Raw genomic sequence first — 19,294 nt, 5'->3', positions numbered from 1 at the left:
TAAACCTGAAGACCGCCTGAGCTTTTGGTTCCCACTCTTCTGCTTGTGTTACTTGATTAATAAATGTGCATTATCTTCGAAGCAATTTAAAGAAAATCATTCAGTAACATAACTTTAAGTAAAAGTCTAAATGCCTGTTGCTGATATTGGCCTGCTGTCAAAGAATAGAGATACACTGTGTATATTTTCCAAATGGCCTATGTGATAAAATATCTGAGAAGCTGTATTCCATTACATGGTTATCACTGTGCAAATGGAGTAGTAAAGAATGGTTATATGATCAGATCACCTTCTTAGCAAACTGTGGGCCTGAAATGTGAAGACTTTATTCTGAACAGATGTGCAGTTACCAGTACAAACTGGCACTATATGTGTTATATTATTAAATATGTTCTGCATCTTGTAAGAACTGCACTGAAATATGTAGTAGTTATAAAGAACAAGATGTTTCTCTTTACAGATTCTAGGGGATAAGGAAGATAATGGTATCTTTATTGTGCTGTTAGGTCCATAAATACTGAATCCACAGAAACTAGCTGGCAGGAGAGTTGGCACAATCTAGGAACCTGAATTTGAGGAAACAGAGGAACCAACTAACAGCAATGTCACTTAATGAGGAATCGTGTCCCTTGCAGTTTTTCAAGTTCAGAGTCACACCTGTAGAAGCCCTATCTTCCCAACGATACCTGTTTCTAGATTCTCCTCCTTACATTTGCTATGCCACAGAAGCCCATGCCAAATGTTAATGAGGTGATGAGTTTTGCAGTTTATTTATTTTTTTTTGGATTTGCAAAAATAGCAAATCACATTTCCTATGCCTCTAATGTTTCTATCAGGAGGGCACCATATTTTGTCTAGTGAAATAATTTCAGTGGCCTTCTACTCAACTCTAAGAGTATAGAAAGAGATGACCCAAATCAGAAGAGTGCTTTTATCAACTACACAGAAATTTAAACGCTTATTAACTCTGCTTATAGATGTATGGAGCTTATTCTGTAGTAGACATAAGTGCTTAGCTCTTGAATCCTGACTTCTCCTTGGGATAAGACTTGAGTGTAAGATGTTTGCTCTCTGTCCCTTGCTTTCATTGTTTTCTGCTTTCCATAGGAAATGTGGTGGCGTGCCTGAAGGGAGGCCCAATCTATGTGTCTGGAAGAAAAAACTGTGAATCTCTTTCTGAGAACGCACACCACAGGGTAAACTTTCACTACATAATGGTTATTCCTATTCTTTGTAAGCTCTTGCTGTTCAGTCTTACTATATTATCTCTCTTGCTGGTGCTTTGTGAGCAGAACATAAATATCTCTTACTTATTTGCATTTGCTACAGCCCAGCATGATATTCAGCCTTTCACTAAAAAGGAATTTTTCCTTTTTGACTGTGAGGTGATTTTGGTGACTGTTATAACTTGCTACCAGATATTTTCATTACCAGTGATTGGGAAATACAGTGTTATGGAGGAAAGTCCTAGTGGCTACATGTAGTGTTGAAAAAAGGACAGTCAGTCACTGGCCTGGTTAGTATATGAGGGTGCAGCTCACTTTTTCATTGATGGTAGAAAAAGTGACCCTTTTATACTACAGAAATAGCTGAAAGCAATGGAGGCTATCATCTAGTATAGTGGTCTGCAGGACCAGGCCAACCTAAACTAAATCAGGTGGATTAGTAAGGACTTCTGTCACTGAAACACAGTGTGCTAGGCTTTGGGTTTGCAGGGTGTAAATGCATGAAGATTGAGAAAGGAAGTAGGGATACCAAATTTTGTGCATTATGGGATGCAAACCAGCTACTGTGGCCGAAGTAGAGTGCAGTTTGCAATGTATTCTTATTGTCTGGCTACTGTCCAGGTGTTTGCTCTTAATTCTATAAAGATACTACTAATCACACAAAATCTAACTAGTGTCATCATAGAACTGGAACAAAAGGACAGAAAAAACACATTGTTACGTTGAACAGCAGTGTTCAGAAATTACAGGACTGGTTAGGTTAAATTAATACTGTCTATATAAACCCAAAGTCTGAGGTCTTGCACATCTGTAATGCAAAAGCAGATGATAAATTGTTGGTAATTATATGACAAGGCTATCATCCCAGGAGGAGAAGGTAGCCAGAGGGAGTATTTCTTGGGAAAACTCAAGAACTGTGTGTATGCATGGCACTGTAGCCTCTCAGCAAACAGCTCTCTTTAAAGAGACAACTCATTTTTAGGAGCCTGAAGTCATTCCAGGTAATTAGCTAGTGAAGCATGTACTAGCAGACTGAGACCTCTGCCTGAGATTAATATGAAGAACTGGCAAACTAAGTAGAATTTAGAATTAACTGGCAGTGTAGAGGACCTGAAACAATTGGGAAAGTTGGATTTGGCCTGCAGAAGTTTTTCTTTAGAAAATGGTCTGTCACAGAGCTGGCGATAAGTGTGAAAGAATGAAAGTAAAACTCTGTGTGGTCACACTTATGGAGGGAGGAGGTGGAAAAGATAAGGCATTGGATGAGGAGTGGTTGTCAGGACTTGTGCCTGGAATAGTTGATGCAGGGTTTTGAATATTTGGACATCAAATAAAATGAAACTATAGTGATTATTTAATCCACCTAATCTATAAAAAACTCTTTGGCAGAAGGTGGACATGACAGACATGCTAACTCTAGCCTTTAGACAGCACTAAAAATTGTCTAGCTAGAGTGAAATTTTTCAGCATGTTCAATTACAGGTTTCAGGAAAGATTGCAGGGAAAAAGAATGTGATCCTGCTGAAATATTTCTAAGTAGCAAGGCCAACTATATTATCTGGAAAAGAGAAAACCAAACTTTTCCCTTGGTCTCGGTCATCTTTCCCACAAAATCTTATATTTTAAAAAACGGTGTTGACAAGTTGTTATCAACACCCATATAAAGGGTCCCCGAAAGAAAAAAGTAAATCGCATCTGTGGGGTTTTTTTACACTATTATTAATCTTAATAATAAATATAACTTTTTTATTCATCCAATTTTGAAAGTATAGGAACAAGGCCCACCTTAAACAAATAGGGTTCCATTCAACCCACATCAGTCCACATAACTCTCTAGAACTTATTGAACCAAGATATTTATATCAGTTGTATACATAGATGCTACGAGTATGAAGATTTTGTTTTAGCTAATTCAATATCAGCTCTAGGCGTTAAAAGCCCATAATCTCATAGGCAATACAGTGGATATCCAACAAGTTTGTCTTGAAGAATTATTGAAGTGTCTTGAAAGTATTAACATCTCTTCTCCAGGCTGTCCAAGGACTACACCATTACAGAAAAACAAGGTTTGTTATTCAGGGCAAGCAACTCCCCTGTCCCTTCAGAGACTCCATACCTTTGAATCACAATTGTCTTGGAAATTCCAAGATAACCCTTTTTTTACTTCTGCAGTCTTATTTGCTTCATTCTTTCCCTTTAACTACCCTTAGAGTACTATTCCAAGCCATAAAGAATAAAATTTTTGAACACACTTGTGATCCAGCTGAATACCAATATATCTTGTAAATTTTCTACTCATTCTGTTTTATTCCAGGAAGGCCATGCTTCCCTTGTGTCATTTTACAATACCCACAGGCATATTAAAACCTCACTCTTTTGCTCTTGTTCACAAACACATGAACAAACACATGAATGGCAAGAAGCAACTGAGCTGAATATCTAGCATTTTTGTACTAGGCAGTTTGGTTCAACTACAGAATTTATTTTATAGTTCTTTTAATCCCAGTGGTTTATCTAAATTCCATTCTCATTTCTTTAATGTTTAGTAAGGTTCAGGTCCAAGAGTAACATTGGATTTATTCAGCAAACTGAGCAGTTCTTTAGGTATCCAGCTGAGGCAAGGACTACATCATGTTGACTAGAGTTATTTCACTACTCTTCTGTTAGGCATCCCAACAGAGTGCCTCCAGGATAGGCTGCTTGCACATTACTGTTCCTAAGAACATGGCAGAGGTTTGAATTGTGCCCTAAATTCCAAGCAACATAGCAGGGGGAAGATCTGACAGAGCTAACAAATCTGGTTTTGGCTTGAGGTTAGAATAAATTCCTCTAATATACGTTACGCACTAAAAATACTAGCTTCAGAAATCAGCTGTGATACATTTCAAGGCTAAGTTTATGCTGGAGCTTCAAGAAAGCAGGATTTTATTCTATGTACTTCTGCGCCGCTTTGCAAAGGTTCTGCCCCTTGCACTGCCCTCTAAGTTGTTCTGATGGAATCTCTCCCTTGGGAGTTACAGGTTTATCCTTGTTAGCCTGAATTTCAGAGAAGAATAACATTTCAAGCCCAGCCCTCTACCACATCTCTCAAACCTAATATTCCTTGCTGAAGCCTACAGCTTTTCAGCTGTCACTTTTATATTAGTTTCTGTGGGTTCAGAAGCAGTTGTACAGTTACTACTGCCCTTTCATCTTGCATTGGTCAGGAGCTGAAGACTACAAATATCTAGCTCTTTGTAGCTGTGTGTCAGGTCTCACTCCAGATATGCACAGTGGGCTGAGTCACCCATTTGCAGAGTAGAAACCATAGGATGAGTTGTTGACAACTTTTGTGCTACTGAAAAGGAAAGGAGAGAAGAGGTATGGTTTCCACACGTTCAGGCACAGGCACGCATTGACCTAGTATGTCCATAATTACTGTCACTCAGGTAGACAGCTGAGGTTCCCTGGCAGATAAGAAATACACTCCAGTTCTATTATCTTTCTTATGGTGTCTTTGTGCTGCTGTGGAAATGGAACAATGCGCACATCATTTTCTGTAATGCAGTAGCCTGTACTGCTGTAGCCTGCTTACAGATCTTTCCATTTGCAGAGTCTCCTATTTAGAGACTGGGAAGCAAGAAATTGTACTATTCAGGTAACAGCATCATGTAGTACGGAGTGAATTTTCTCTAAAAATCCAAAAGACAGGAGGCTGATTGCTTAGAAAGACTAAAAAGTCTCCATAAATCAAAAGAGAAAAAAAGACCATTGTTTAATTTATTAAGAGAGACAATAAGCATCAGAATAAAATTATGACATGAGCAGGTGCTTTCCCTCTTACATATGTTGCTTTTCATAGTATATTTCTTCTTTTGTAACTGAGTTAGTCTTTTCACTATTCTTTGAAAATTCAGGAATATTGAATGTCACATAAAGTTATAATTGTAATATATGAATAAAGAAATGCTGTGAGATAAAAGTGAAACTTAAAAAAGAGAGAGACAACAAGCTCTAGCAGATGAAGGAAAAACATTTCTTTCCTGAGAGACAGGCCACAGAAATAATTATGTATCTAGCTGACATTTCTTTGTATCTTATTCAAGCAGAATAAACCTAAAATTATCTCACATGCCTATAGGCTGCCCTGGTGCAAAGCACAGAAATGTAGAAGGGATTATTTCATATGTGCATTTTCATTTGCTTCCTTTCTGAGATACAAAAGCAGCTCATTCTAGTTGCTGAGAAATCATTTGGTAAAATAAATCCTTTAAAAATAGAAGACATTTCCACTTAAATATTTTTCAGACACTTCATGATATAAGTGAAGTACTTTAACCAGGGGCAAATCCAGCTGCTTAGATTGACATTGGAAAAAACATTACATGAGATGGCTAAAAATAAAAATATCATTTGGGAAGAAAAGATATACATGAATTTTCCTCTTAGAGATTTCTATGCTGGAGCAACAGTATCAATATTGAAGGAAAGTATCTAGTATCTAAACAAAAGTATCTAAACAAAGTATCTAAACAAAATTACAATTTTATAGCAGAGGTAAAACCTACAATCTGTCCTTTATAAGTAACTGTGAGCCTTTCTTTGCAACCTGGTGGTAAGATGAGTAAGAAAAAGTTGAGTAATTTGTTAGAAACAGTCTAATTTGTTTAGTGACACATGCAGGAGCAAGGCTTGCAAGATCAGATAAAATTTAAAGAAACTGTGAGATAAATGGGCCTTGTAAATTCATAATTGTACAATGTCCTACCCAGCTTGGCACTCAGTGGAAAAAACAGCAATGATGATCACTTTAAAAAGAAACATCTGGAAGCATGGCTGCTACTGTTTTGCTCCTGCAACCACTTTGGTTTTTATAACGCAGTCTGATGGTCAGATCATTTATTCAGGGCATGAGAGGACTGTGTTCTCAGTTTTGAAACCCCATGTCTTCCACTTCCCGGGACAGTGCTCTAACCACCAGGGTTAGTGCTTTGATCCCCCTGTTTAAGTTGTCTCACTGTGCACCAAAAAATGTAAGCCAGCCAGCCACAGGAGAGTATGACACTGTGGCCTAGAAATTAGAGATTCTTGGATGGATTCAGGCTCTCAGGGTCATGTCAGTTCTCACTCAGGAGATGTGATATGAAGTCTGGGAAAATGCTAAATGCACCCATCCTCCTTTATTCTTCTATAATTTTAAAGAGAAATGGATGCCTGTTCTTAGCCAAAGACTCTGGAATTTGAATGTTTCTGCTCACCTTTTTCTAAGTTTTGGAAATTGGTCAGAGTTCAGACTCATAAAAACCTTTTTTTTTACCTAGTTACTCTCCTGTCCAGCATGTAGATATTAACCTGGGAGGAGTATAGGGACGCTGCCCACTTGTGTATGGGGTCAGGATGGGATGGGGTCAGGAAGGCCAAGGCACAGATGGAGCTGAACTTGGCAAGGGATGCAAAGAATAACAAGAAGGTCTTCTTGTACAGGTATATCAACCAGAAAAGGAAAGTTAAAGAAAGCATACCTCCACTGATGAACAAGAATGGTGACCTAATATCAACAGACAAGGAGAAGGCTGAGGTACTCAACAATCTTTTTGCTTCAGTCTTCTCTGGCAACTGCTCTCCTCACCCCTCCCCAGTCAATGGACACCATGTTGGGGACAAGGGGGTTAAAGCCCCTCCCAATGTAAGGGAAGATCATGTTTGTGACAACCTGAGGAACCTGAACATATATGTCTATGGGACCTGATGAGATGCATCCCAGGGTCCTGAGGGAATTGGCTGATGTAGCTGCCAAGCCACTCTCCATGATATTTGAAAAGTCATGGCAGTCAGGTGAAGAGCCTGGTGACTGGAAGAAGGGAAACATTGTGCCCATTTTTAAAAAGGGTAGAAAGGATGACCCTGGGAACTACCGACCTGTCAGCCTCACCTCAGTGCCTTGGAAGATCATGGAACAGATCCTCCTAGAAGCTATGCTAGAGCACATGGAGGACAGGGAGGTGATCTGAGACAGCCAACATGGCTTCACCAAAGGCAAGACCTGCCTGACCAACCTAGTGGCTTTCTACGATGGAGTTACCACATCAGCAGACAAGGGAAAAGCAATAGATGTCATCTATCTGGACTTCTGTAAAGCCTTTGACATGGTCCCCCACAACATCCTTCTCTCTAAATTGGAGAGATATGGATTTGATGGGTGGACTGGTCAGTGGATAAGGAACTGGTTGGATGGTCGCATCCAGAGGGTAGTGGTCAATGGCTCAATGTCCAGATGGAGGTCAGTGACAAGTGGTGTCCCTCAGGGGTTCGTACTGGGACCAGTGCTGTTCAATATTTTCATCAATGACATTGACAGAGAGATCGAGTGCACCCTCAGCAAGTTTGCAGATGACACCAAGCTGAGTGGTGCAGTTGACACACTCGAAGGATGGGATGTCATCCAGAGGGACCTGGACAAGCTGGAGAAGTGGGCCTGTGTGAACCTCATGAGGTTCAACAAGGCCAAGTGCAGGGTCCTACACCTGGATCAGGGCAATCCTCGGTTTCAATACAGGCTGGGGGATGATGTGATCGAGAGCAGCCCTGCAGAAAAGGACTTGGGGGTACTGATGGATGAAAAGCTGGACATGAGCCAACAATGTGCACTCGCAGCCCAGAAGGCCAACCATATCCTGGGCTGCATCAAAAGAAGCGTGGCCAGCAGGTTGAGGGAGGTGATTCTGCCACTCTGCTCTGGTGAGACCTCACCTGGAGTACTGCGTCCAGCTCTGGAGCCCTCAGCACAAGAAGGACATGGAGCTGTTGGAGCAAGTCCAGAGGAGGGCCACGAAAATGATCCGAGGGCTGGAGCACCTCTCCTATGAGGGCAGGCTGAGAGAGTTGGGGTTGTTCAGCCTGGAGAAGAGAAGGCTGCAGGGAGACCTTATAGCAGCCTTCCAGTACTTAAAGGGGGCCTATAGGAAAGACAGGGACAGACTTTTTAGCAAGGCCTGTTGTGACAGGACAAGGAGCAATGGTTTTAAACTACGGGAGGGCATATTTAGACTGGATTTAAGAAAGAATTTTTTTACAATGAGGGTGGTGAGGCACTGGAACAGGCTGCCCAGAGAGGTAGTGGAGGCCCCATCCCTGGCAACATTCCAGGTCAGGTTGGATGGGGCTCTGAGCAACCTGATCTAGTTAAAGATGTCCCTGCTCTTGCAGGGGGGTTGGACTAGATGACCTGTAAAGGTCCCTTCCAAGCCAAAGCATTCTATGGTTCTATGATTCTATGATTTTTTGTAACTCCTCCAAGGCATCTGTTTCCCTTCCTGCGCTTCCTGTATAGAGAAACTGGTTTTGGGCAGGTGAATTCCTGCTCTTGAAGGTCTAGGAGCTTGGAAGTTATGTCACTGTGCCTATCCTCTTTCGATCTGTCCCAAAGTAATTTCTCTTGGTTTCAGTGAACTGCTGTCTTGTTCTTGCAAACCTAACTGTTTATTCTGTTATCAGACATGTAGGTGTAGCCAGAGCTCCCAAAGGCTGCAAAATTTTCTGCCTCAGGCCAGCTACTTTGCCCATAGTCTCTATTTTTCAATGTCTGGCGTTACAGGTAAAATAGAATTAGACAAGGCAATATGGGGAAAACTTTGTTACTTGTAACTTCCTTATGAAATCAAATTTGATCTTTCCCTGTAACTAGAGGATTTTGAAGCACTCATTTGTATTTTGTTCAGCTCTTCTTTTGTGAACATTGCCTCTCTCTACTATGTGAATGTGCAGCAGGGAATTTACTCCCACTGAACAGAATGCTTAAAAACAAGACTTCAGTGAAAAATGCTCTGCTAGGAAATACAGTAGAACATCTACAGTGCTGTTCAACTAATAAGTATTAGGTCCCTATGGTGCAGTTTGTGGGAATTGTGAGCTTCTGCAATGTTTCTGTGAAGCAAAACAGATGCCTGTATGTTCAAGAATGCTCAGTTGTATGACCTGTCCTCACAAGGGCTGAATGAGAGGAAAAATACAGCTGAGTTTTAGGAAGCTGTTAAAGCAAGAATTTCATAACTTTTTAAACACAATTTTTTAAAAAATTATACCTTTTGCTTGTTCAGTCAAACACTGTGATACTTTCTGTTTGAAGCATAATTGTATATGGTGAATATACCTGCCATCTGTATGTACTCTGATACAACCGCCTCATATTAACCTTCTATTTAGTCACATTAATTATAAAGGTGACATAGGTTATTAGTAGGATTATCCACTTGGGTTGACTGTGGAGTTTTGCTTAGATGCTGAATATATAATATTGCCTGAAATTCCTTGACGTTTGCAGCAAATAACTATCTCTCAACTTTAGTCAAGAAAATTTCTGCTGTCAGATTCAACCATTGCCCTCATATTGAAAGCCTGCTTTATACTATTACCATCTGTGCATTGTAATGAAAGATAGATCTGGCTTTCATATTCACCCCACAATTTTTTGTAAAAGCATACCATTATCCATACAACAAACAGTTCTGACCTACTGACTGATAGATAATTACCTCCCCCTTCTCTTAGATGCTACTTTGTTCCAGTAAAAGTAAAGAAATACTTTAATCAAATTATGTATGTTGTGTTTCTGATCTATAATATATTTCGAATAGTCCAGAATGTTCATTCTACATGCAGAAAATTGTTTTCTGAAATATTTTACTTATTGATCCTATAACTGTAAATCTAGATCTGACATTAAGATGGGTAGTTATTATTTATCTGTTTTTTCCTGTCATTAATTTTCACAAACTTCAGATTGCTGGAATCTTTCAAAGAATGCTTTACTTTATTTTATTTTTGTTCTTCACATCATTAGGAGGATATTTCTGCTGGCAATCTTTTCCAAAGTCCTCTCATTTTGAGGGGAAAAAGCAATTCCTAAATACTACATATAACAAGGAAAATGAGAATTTAAAGAATATCTGTGCTTTCCTCCTCACACATCCTGTATTAGCTCAGATCATAGCATCAGACAGAACCTTTGGTTTTGTCTTTTTGTCTGTCTGTGTGTGTGCCTTGAAATGGCATAGCTGCTGTACGCATTCCATCCTCTTTTATGTTCTAAGAGAGATATCAAGGGAGATGGTTTATATGATGGGTTGGGTTAACCAATGCTAATTTTATTTCACGTAAAATGTATTGCTGTTAACTGAAAGATAATTCTGCAAAGCCTGTCTTGTGTAAGCTGGTTTTACCTTCTCCTCTGCTTTCCTCAGGATATTTGTGTATAATGCAAGTAAGGCTTTATGAAGAGATTATTTAAAACACATGGAATTGGAATTTCGCTTTTCCATTGAAATTCTAGTGTAACACCAGGTTTCCTCAGTCAGACCTTCTCTGTGCTAGAAAGCTATCAGGTCTTTTTTTCTTTCTGTGTTTTGCTGGGTGTTTTCAATGTCAAGCTATCTGTGCTACTACAAATTCGTTTAGGCTCAGAGTCTTCAGAAGATGCTAGAAATTTTTCTGGTGTTATGGCTGATGGTCAGATCATGCTTGCATTTTATCCCTAGCTAGATGATACCTTGTATGGACTTCTTCCTCCTCATAATGCAAGAGCTCCACAGCCCTTCCCAAGATTTTTTTTGGGGTGTTCCACTGATCCAGGACACTGCCCTAGTTGAGAGGGTGAGGGCTGTGTAAGTGACATACCCTATCTAGGTACATGGGCATATACATATATACACATATATGCTATGCAATCTTCTACAGTTCTCCCTTGTAGTAAACTCTTTCCCTAATCTCTTCTAGGATGATTAGGTAAAAACTACAGATATGTAGCTATACCATGTAGGCATGCTGAAGAGCTAGGGCAGGAATCTGAAGAGCAGGTACTCAGTATATATAATCTTGTTTCCAGCTTTTAAGGACACTGAGTTATTATCGATTTCAGGATATTCACATAAATTACTCCCTTAAGTTATTCTCATGTTTCCTTTATGCTCTCCCATATTACTGTCCCTCTGTATGTGTGAACACAGGGAAGACTTAATGGTGAATCCCCATATGCATAAATTTTGCATAAAGGTAAACTGGCACCGAGTGCTTAAGCTTAGTAGTAACATTAGATTTACACAAAACTGTTGATTTTCAGTACAAGTAAGGATGAAAGAATCTCTTCCTTTGAAAATCATCTATGTTTCACAGATTCTTTTGATAAAAAAGAGGATTCTTTTTTGAAAAGTTGTTCTTGTACCACTACAAGGGGTCTTTCTACATCCTACATAGGTGTTGTACTCCTTACAGAAGTATTTATAGGATAATACATTACTCAAACTTACAGCTTTCCAGCTGCATTATACATGTTTGCACATCCATTGGAAAATTTTTGAGATCCATCGGACAGGACAGTATTAAAGTCAATCTGAAAGAACACAAAAAAATATTAAAAATATACCACAAAAATGCCATAGAACTGCACTGGAAGAATGCATGAAAATACTGGAAGTTATTAGAAATAGAAGAAAATATATTTTTTCATTAGAAAGCTCTCAAAAGGGATGTATATTAGCTGAACCCATTTCACTCAGCCTAGTATGACAATGTGGAAAAAAATTATTACAGACTTTCAGAAAACACATTTTTCAGTAGGGTTGCCTAACTTTACGGGAAGTCTAAAGGAATGCAACAACAGCATACTTTTTTGTGCTACAGCAGAATTATTGTACTGTTACAGTATTTCAAATCCTTGACTTAAAATTTACCCAGATTTGCAAGAATTTCATAACAGATGTCAGCTGCAAATCATGGTGGCAAAGTAATTTATGTGTTATTGTCCTAAAATAAGGTGCTTAAATTGTCAACACAACAATTTAAGATAACATTTTATGATATTGATGGTAGACTGAAATATGCCTGTAATTTTGAACTGCAGCTGTGTTTCACATTAGTCCTGATACTTCCTGTGAAATACTTTGCAACCTATAGGCAAAAGAGGTATTTTTACATTTTATATCAATACAATAACTTATTTTTAGAGTGATACTTCTCAGAGGAATGAGAAAGAATATAAGAGGTGAAGGCACATGTTTTCCCTCACTGGCCATGTTTAGGTATCCATTCATCATTCAGGGTCATGACTGCACCTTTCTTCTTGCTAGAAAATATCTTGTGTGAAAATTTTGTCCCATATTCATTTACCAGTTCAATTGATAGAATTTGTCCAAAAACCTGAGGGGCTTGAGTTCAATACCTTACACATAAGGCTTTTCTAGAATGGCAGTGCTCTAATCCCCCTCTCTTAAACCCATTCCCCTGTTTTTGGCTTTGGGGCTGCAGGGAAGTGGGCAGTAGGCAGCAAGCATGGCTGTATATTTCTTTTACCCTACTTTTTCCCTCTCCAAAGCTTCTTGATTCTTTGTTGCTATAACTTCTGTTTAGCCTGCCAGTGACAGAGCTGCAGAAGGAGAGTCCGAGGAGGGAACTCAGATCCCGTCCCTATTCCCATGCTATTAAAAATGGTTCCAAATGCAAAATCTGACTAGTAGGCTAGTAAGGTGGCAAGTCATTTCAGAGAAGAGGCACCTGGACTTTACTTTGTGCTTCAGTAAATATTTTAGTATATTGTATTAAGTATTCATTGAATCAGGAACTGGAACCTTCTCATTATTTTATTGTCTGAATTGTTCCAATGCAATTAGGGAAGGAGGAGACATTAGGGAATGAAAGGAAGAAGCAAATTTAGAAATCTTCATTTTTTTTCTTTTAATATCATCACGTTAGCAATTAGCATGTCTCCCCTCATCAAAAGCTTAACTGACTCAAATTCACATAACTCAACTAGATACCAATTGTATGATTTTAAATCTGTTTCAGAACTTGTAATAGTTCTTAATTAAATCATGGCAACACAAGCTTTCTGGCTCCATAAGAAACACGGGAGCTATTTGGCACCTGCTTTCATCACAGGCAAAGGTTGCTTTTATAATTTAATATTATAATATTTCTCATGCTTGGTTTTTTTCCCCCATTTCATGTGACCATGAACTTGGTTTGAATTCTATTGAAGTTGCAAACCAAACTTGCTTCAGTTGAGTGGTGGTGTCTATACTCTGTGTTGTATGTATCTGGAGGGAGTAGGACAAGGAGGAGGAGTTATTTGATTGGAGAGGAACAACTGCCAGTGCATCTCAGGGTGACTCAGACAGTCTGGAGATAATTGATTTAGCTCTACTTTCTACTTGGGTCTGGAGAAGGAATCCTTTTTACTTGCTTTCCATCTGTTTCTAGTGACAGAATACATGTTGTGACACTGAAGAATGATTATGATCCCAGACTGGCAGACTGACCTCCTTTTGGATATGAAATGCTCATGGGAATTTTAACCCAACCCTTTTTCCCAGTGTAAGCTTGACAAGATGGTGCCCACTTGCACTGGAAGGAGGGAGGAAGGAGACTCCCTTGCCTCTGATACATCCACACAAGTCACAAACATTTTCTTTTTCTCTTAGTATACAAACTGTTTTACAGATTCCTGATGTCTCTTCAAAAAGTCCAATTACCCATTAATGCAGTATTGTAAAAGCATGCAAAGCAAAACACTAAGTGGACAAGCAGTATATTTATTTTGAAAAGTATAATATTTTGCACAAGTAGGTCACTGTATTAATACCAAATCTATATCATGTCTAATGGGGCATTAGTATACTTATATCCAAAGTGTCTCTCATTAGACCAGGTTTTTGAAGATAATGGTAAAATGTCTACTAATGTCTGTATTAATAAAAGAAAAGTGGGGAGAAGAGAAAAGAAGTAGAATAACTAGATTTTGTCAGTACTTATATGTGATTGCTGCTTACAGCTTCTTAAACCTTTTCAAAAGTTTACTTTCCACTTTTCTCTCCATCTCCAGCAGTAAGTGAACTATTCTTTAAATCTCATGCTTCCTCAAACAGGTCATGTTTCCATGTTGAAGTGCCACTGCAATATCCAAAAAGGTGAAAAAGAAATAACATTGGATTGTCATGACATTGGAGGCTACAGCATGTGAAACTCATGCATAGGCCAGCTCAGATTATAATACTCCAGGATTATTTGCTCTGTGCAAGTGGCCTAGCTGCTCTAGGCTCAGTATCTGTACTTTAAAATGGGAAAGATACTTTTCTTATTATTTTTACTATGCATATTCCTAATGAGGGACCATTTTCTATTTTAGTACTAACAATGCACAGTAATGATGATAAAGTTCTGTATTCAAAACTCACATTTACTTTAGTGATAGTTCTGCATGACTAGCAACTGAAGATATCCATTAGCAATTTCTAGGTACACTTTCAGCTTCTATCTGAAAAAAACTGTTTGATTAGAGACTCACCTGATGGAATAAAGTACATTTCCGTTTTTGAAAATTCGCAACAACTTATTATCTGTTGTAACTTCATGAAAGTTGGCGCCTTTTTCATTAGCAAAGAACAAATCAGGTTTCCAAATTGAATCCAGCATGGATGGATCTAAATCTAAAGAGTCATCTGGATATTCACTGTATGCGAGGCGTGGATCATTCCAATTCTGACGGAGAAAGATGTTCACTCGGTAATCCTGAATGAAAGAGAAAACAAGCAAAGCTTTATCAAGCATAGGGATTTAGCTTTTATTTCATTTCTTAGCCATGTAATCCCCTGTCCATCTGTGGATGACAAAATAATTACTTAGCTGAATGCCAGCATGATACCTATTTGTAATAGTGGGGACACAATAGATAAGAATAAAGATGCATTTCAGGGCAACTGAAAAAATCCCAAGCTAAGGAAATCCAGCCTCTGTGTACAGTTCATATAACTCCATATAACTCTACCCCTACAGCAGCTTTGTCTTGAAATCAAAATGAGAGAAGGATAAAAAAGAGTTTTATGGAGTTACCTTTTTCTGCTCAACTCCTGGCGGAGGCATTCCCTTCTCTTAGGCAGTGAGAATCTGTCCCACTAGAAGGAAACCTCAATTAATTTATTTTCTCTCTCTCTAATTCTTACATATTTTAGACACACCACTTAGACTTTCTGTGCCTCAGTTCCCTATTGAAAATTGTGTGAGCAGTACCTTGCCATAGAGCTGTATGAGAAAGACACATATGATCCTTCTCTATTCAAATATGGTGGAGACCATATAACTCCTTATGATAAATTATCTTAGGTACAAGTGGAGTCACCTTAATTCCTACAGATCGTCCTGTCTTAAAGAAAGGTGTTTTTATAGGAAAGATGAGTGGAATGCTTCAAACTTCTGGAATTCATTTTGGAGTTGTATATACTCTCTGTCAGAGACAATGTTGTATTTATGGCTGCACACTTTCTTAAAACTTTACCACGCTGAAAGATGAAAATATTTGTTTTTAAATAAAAGTGCATATTAGCATCTCATTAAATTATATCAAGAACTGAGAGAATTGAGACACTGGGCATAAGAACACAGGGACTATATTTTTATTGGTCATAATATGATTTTCCTCATTATTTGCACTACTGCATTAATGAAAGAAGATAAAAATAAAATAGAAACGAAGACACGTTAGGCACAGAGGAGAAATGGGAGCTGGTTGTCAGAGCTTATGTGACACTTCTAAATGTAATACAAGTAAATAACATCACTTGTTTATTGTTAAAAAAGACAATGAAAAGTAATTTTAAAAAGAAAACTTTTTGAGTCAGAACGGGAAATGAAGTGTTCAAGGATGAACAATAGAATTTGGCCAATAACTATGGGTAGTAGTTATTAGTGGTTAGAATAACTAGTTAAAACCCCACTGGTGTAGAAATTGTGGGTACTGTTGAAATTCCAATGTCGTATCAATATTTGGTCTTATGAAACTTGGAACATGTAGCCATACAGTTGTGAGAATCATGCCAACAGACAATAAAGGACAACAGGAACCTTAATATGCAACATTTACTCATGAGAAATAGGTTTTTATATCTTCAGCATCCTGCTGTTTTGGTCAATTTCATTACTCAGCTTGAATAAGTGTAGCCAAATATGCTAAAAACATGCTTACCAAGCATTTGTTGCTTGATAATCAGAAAAAACTGCATATCATACAGAGAAAGTCCCAGCAGAGGATTTTATATTCCTATAACCTTATAAATTTTCAAGACAAAAGCAGTAAGTGGAAAACTACACCTGGAGAATGGAATTAATTCAGATTATTGTTTTCAGCAGACATGAAAAAGGCTCTCTGGCCAAATGGAAGCATATAACATTAAATGCTCTGGCCAAATGGAAGCATATAACATTAAATGCCAGGTGGAAAAAGCATAGAATTTGTTAATCAATTGCTTTTTTTAAAAAAAATTGTTAATTAATTTGTTAACCCCCCTTTCAGAAAAAGACTGAAATAAATTTCCCTTCTTTTTATTATGGCTAGTGACAGCCTCAAGAGCCATAAAATGTTCTTAAGAGAAGCTGTTGGTATTTTTCATAATTAGCACCATGGCATGATGAAACCAGAGCCAGGGATTTGTACTTTACAAATGTAGAAACAAGCCTCTTTTTTTTTTTTTTCTGAAGTAAGCCAAAACCCTTAGACAAGTTTGTGTCTGTGTTCATAGAACTGAGCTTTTGGTGTCTTCCATGCAGCAAGAGGACATAATACCCCCTTATTTCTTTGCATGATATCCCAAATAACATGTAGTACCAGTTCCCCTTCCAAACTCCTGCATAAAATCAAAGGCCAGGAAGAAGCAGGATGTGGGAGCAGTGATGGCTCTTACTGCCTGTCCCAACATGCGGACTTGTTGCACTGAAGGAAACATTAGCTCTGAACCTGGGGCACTGGATGTGAGCACTGCAGCTCTCAGGACTTCATGTGCACTCCAGCCAAACCCAAGCTTTATCTTTTAGTTTGTTTAACCTGATGTAAGTCTATTTATTTTACATTTCTCTGTAGAATATGATGAGTTTATGAATGGGATTACTTATAGAGTAAGCGACTTCTCATATGTATAGGACAGAACAGGTGAAAAATGCACAGCAGAAAGTTGAAATGAAAATGGAAAATGGAGGAAGGCAAATGGAGGAATCTGTTCTAGGTTACATTAAGCTATTATTCTGTATGTCAGTTTGCCTCAAGTTTGTTGATTTAAATTGTTTCCAGCTTTTAAGATGAAAAAATCTTAGTTAAATATTTCATTGAAGCAACTGAAGCTATTTCTTATTGTTCTCTCCCTGAAAAGTCTGACTTAAATTGGCTCTCATTATTCACAAAAAAAATTCCTAATCTATCAAAAGGAAAGAGATATATTTGACTGCTATTGCATGAAGGACAAGTATTCATCATCTCAGTTTATAATTACACATTGTGAGCATAACACTTAACTGCTTTAAACAAGTAGGGTTGTTTGATGCAAACACAGAGACCAGTATTAAACTGCCAGAATTGATTTGTTTTCCTACAAGAGGATTACTATTCTCACGTGCTACTTGCCTGGAGGGGTGACTCCTAACTCAGATAACTCTGTGCTGGGGAGGTTCCTTGAGGGGAGAGAGAAATCATCATTTAAGTTGTGGTGACTTCTACAGCCACTTCTATAACCTCAAAGCTGCCATCGTCTGAACAGCTGCTTTGCCCTGGTTCTACAGAATGAGACTGATTTATGGGTCTGCCCTTGCTCCACTGTCCTTTGAAACCCTTAGCCATGGGATGAACTTTCTTAGAGGGTCAGGATACTGTTCATCTGCTTCGTAGGGCTCAATAAAATCAAAATTGGGAGATCAGGTAATTTTGCTTTTCGCTATCCATGCTGAGGCTGAGACCATTATGGACTAACATTTTGATTAGCAATTTTGAGCACACAGTGAAATCAAAATACTTACAGAATATGTTGATTTCTTCTTCATTAGACTGATACACATAGAGCTATATTCCCATAGCATACAGAATATTGCTAGAATGCCTTATGGAAACTTTTGCACAAATCCTCAAGATATTAATTGCCTGACTCTCACTGGTTTCTTTAATGCATTTTTTAATAGGCACTGTATGTGGAATCCTTCTAGATCTGAAAGAGATATATATAAAAGCAAATTTCCAAAATATGCCCTTCATTTGAACATTGCCTATCACCTGTTCCCATAATTTTTGAATGCTGTCATTTGAACCGAATTATCAAATTTTCATGCATAAATGAATAATCTTCCAGAGCTCTACCTATTTCAGTTCCAAATACTATTATAATTTTGATTAATATATCCATCTAAGTGAAATCTAGATTTGTCTTTTGCATAATGTAGTCAAATGATTCTTGCTTTATTTGTTCTAGCTCACTGTAGAATTTTAACATGGAAATCTTATGGACTTTCTGAGAACATTGCCAAAAGTAAATTTGAAAGCACTATGAGAAATATTGTTCTTGTGAAGAATTTTATTTTACATTGATAACTATAGCAATTTTTTGTTCATGTCCATTAAAGATCTGTATCGAAAAATACTTGAGTTTCTGGTAAAGTTGTAAAAAATAGCATAGAAAGCAGATGCACTTACTAAAGTCTAAAATATAAAGATTTGTTCATTAAGTTTCCACCAAATTATAGGAAAAATGTAAAGACTTGTTTGAACATATTTTTACTAATTTTAGTAACTACATGTATTGCAAGTGCTTGAAAATCAGCTAAGATCAAGGCCCCATATTTGTAGATTATATGCATGCACAGACTAATAGCCCCCCAATGGTTATATTTCTCCCTTTCCAGGTTTCTATGGCTGTTGCTAACAGCTCCATTGGACATAATGCTGGAAAAGCTTTTTTGCAGACAATGGCATGAACTGGAATTTACTTTGTTGTAATGAAAGCTGAATATGATCCTCTGTACCTAAGAAGTTATCACAGATGGACTGGGCAGACCTGCTTATGTGAAGGCTGAAGTGAGGAATGAAAATTAGCAGGGTGACCTGGAGTAAAAGGAAGGCAGAACTAGAGGGAACTACTAGAGGCATGAGGGAACAGGGAATAATTTAGATTATTTCAGTAGATGTTACAAGGGAGAGGAATACGTATCAGGAAGAATAAGACCCAAGTGATCCTGGCCTAACAAAATTAAGCAATGTCTTTAAGAGCTACTTCAAATTACGTATAATTTTG

The 19,294-nt window shown here is 38.0% G+C and overlaps 1 protein-coding gene across 5 annotated transcripts in view; it reads right to left on the bottom strand.

Moving 5' to 3' along the window:
* GLRA3 (glycine receptor alpha 3) overlaps positions 1-19,294 on the bottom strand; it is a 97,343-nt gene that overhangs the window by 31,469 nt on the left and 46,580 nt on the right. For all 5 annotated transcript variants that reach the window (XM_072862032.1, XM_072862033.1, XM_072862034.1 and 2 more), the window contains 2 exons: positions 14,539-14,762; positions 11,507-11,589 (listed from right to left, as the gene is read on the bottom strand). In XM_072862032.1, coding sequence (XP_072718133.1) covers positions 11,507-11,589; positions 14,539-14,762 — 307 coding nt within the window. The remainder of the gene's footprint in view (positions 1-11,506; positions 11,590-14,538; positions 14,763-19,294) is intronic.

Source organism: Ciconia boyciana, chromosome 5 (assembly GCF_034638445.1).
Source record: "Ciconia boyciana chromosome 5, ASM3463844v1, whole genome shotgun sequence".
NCBI lineage: Eukaryota > Metazoa > Chordata > Aves > Ciconiiformes > Ciconiidae > Ciconia > Ciconia boyciana.
Note: the sequence above shows the minus strand (reverse complement) of the source record. Positions and strands in the feature narration are given on the sequence as shown.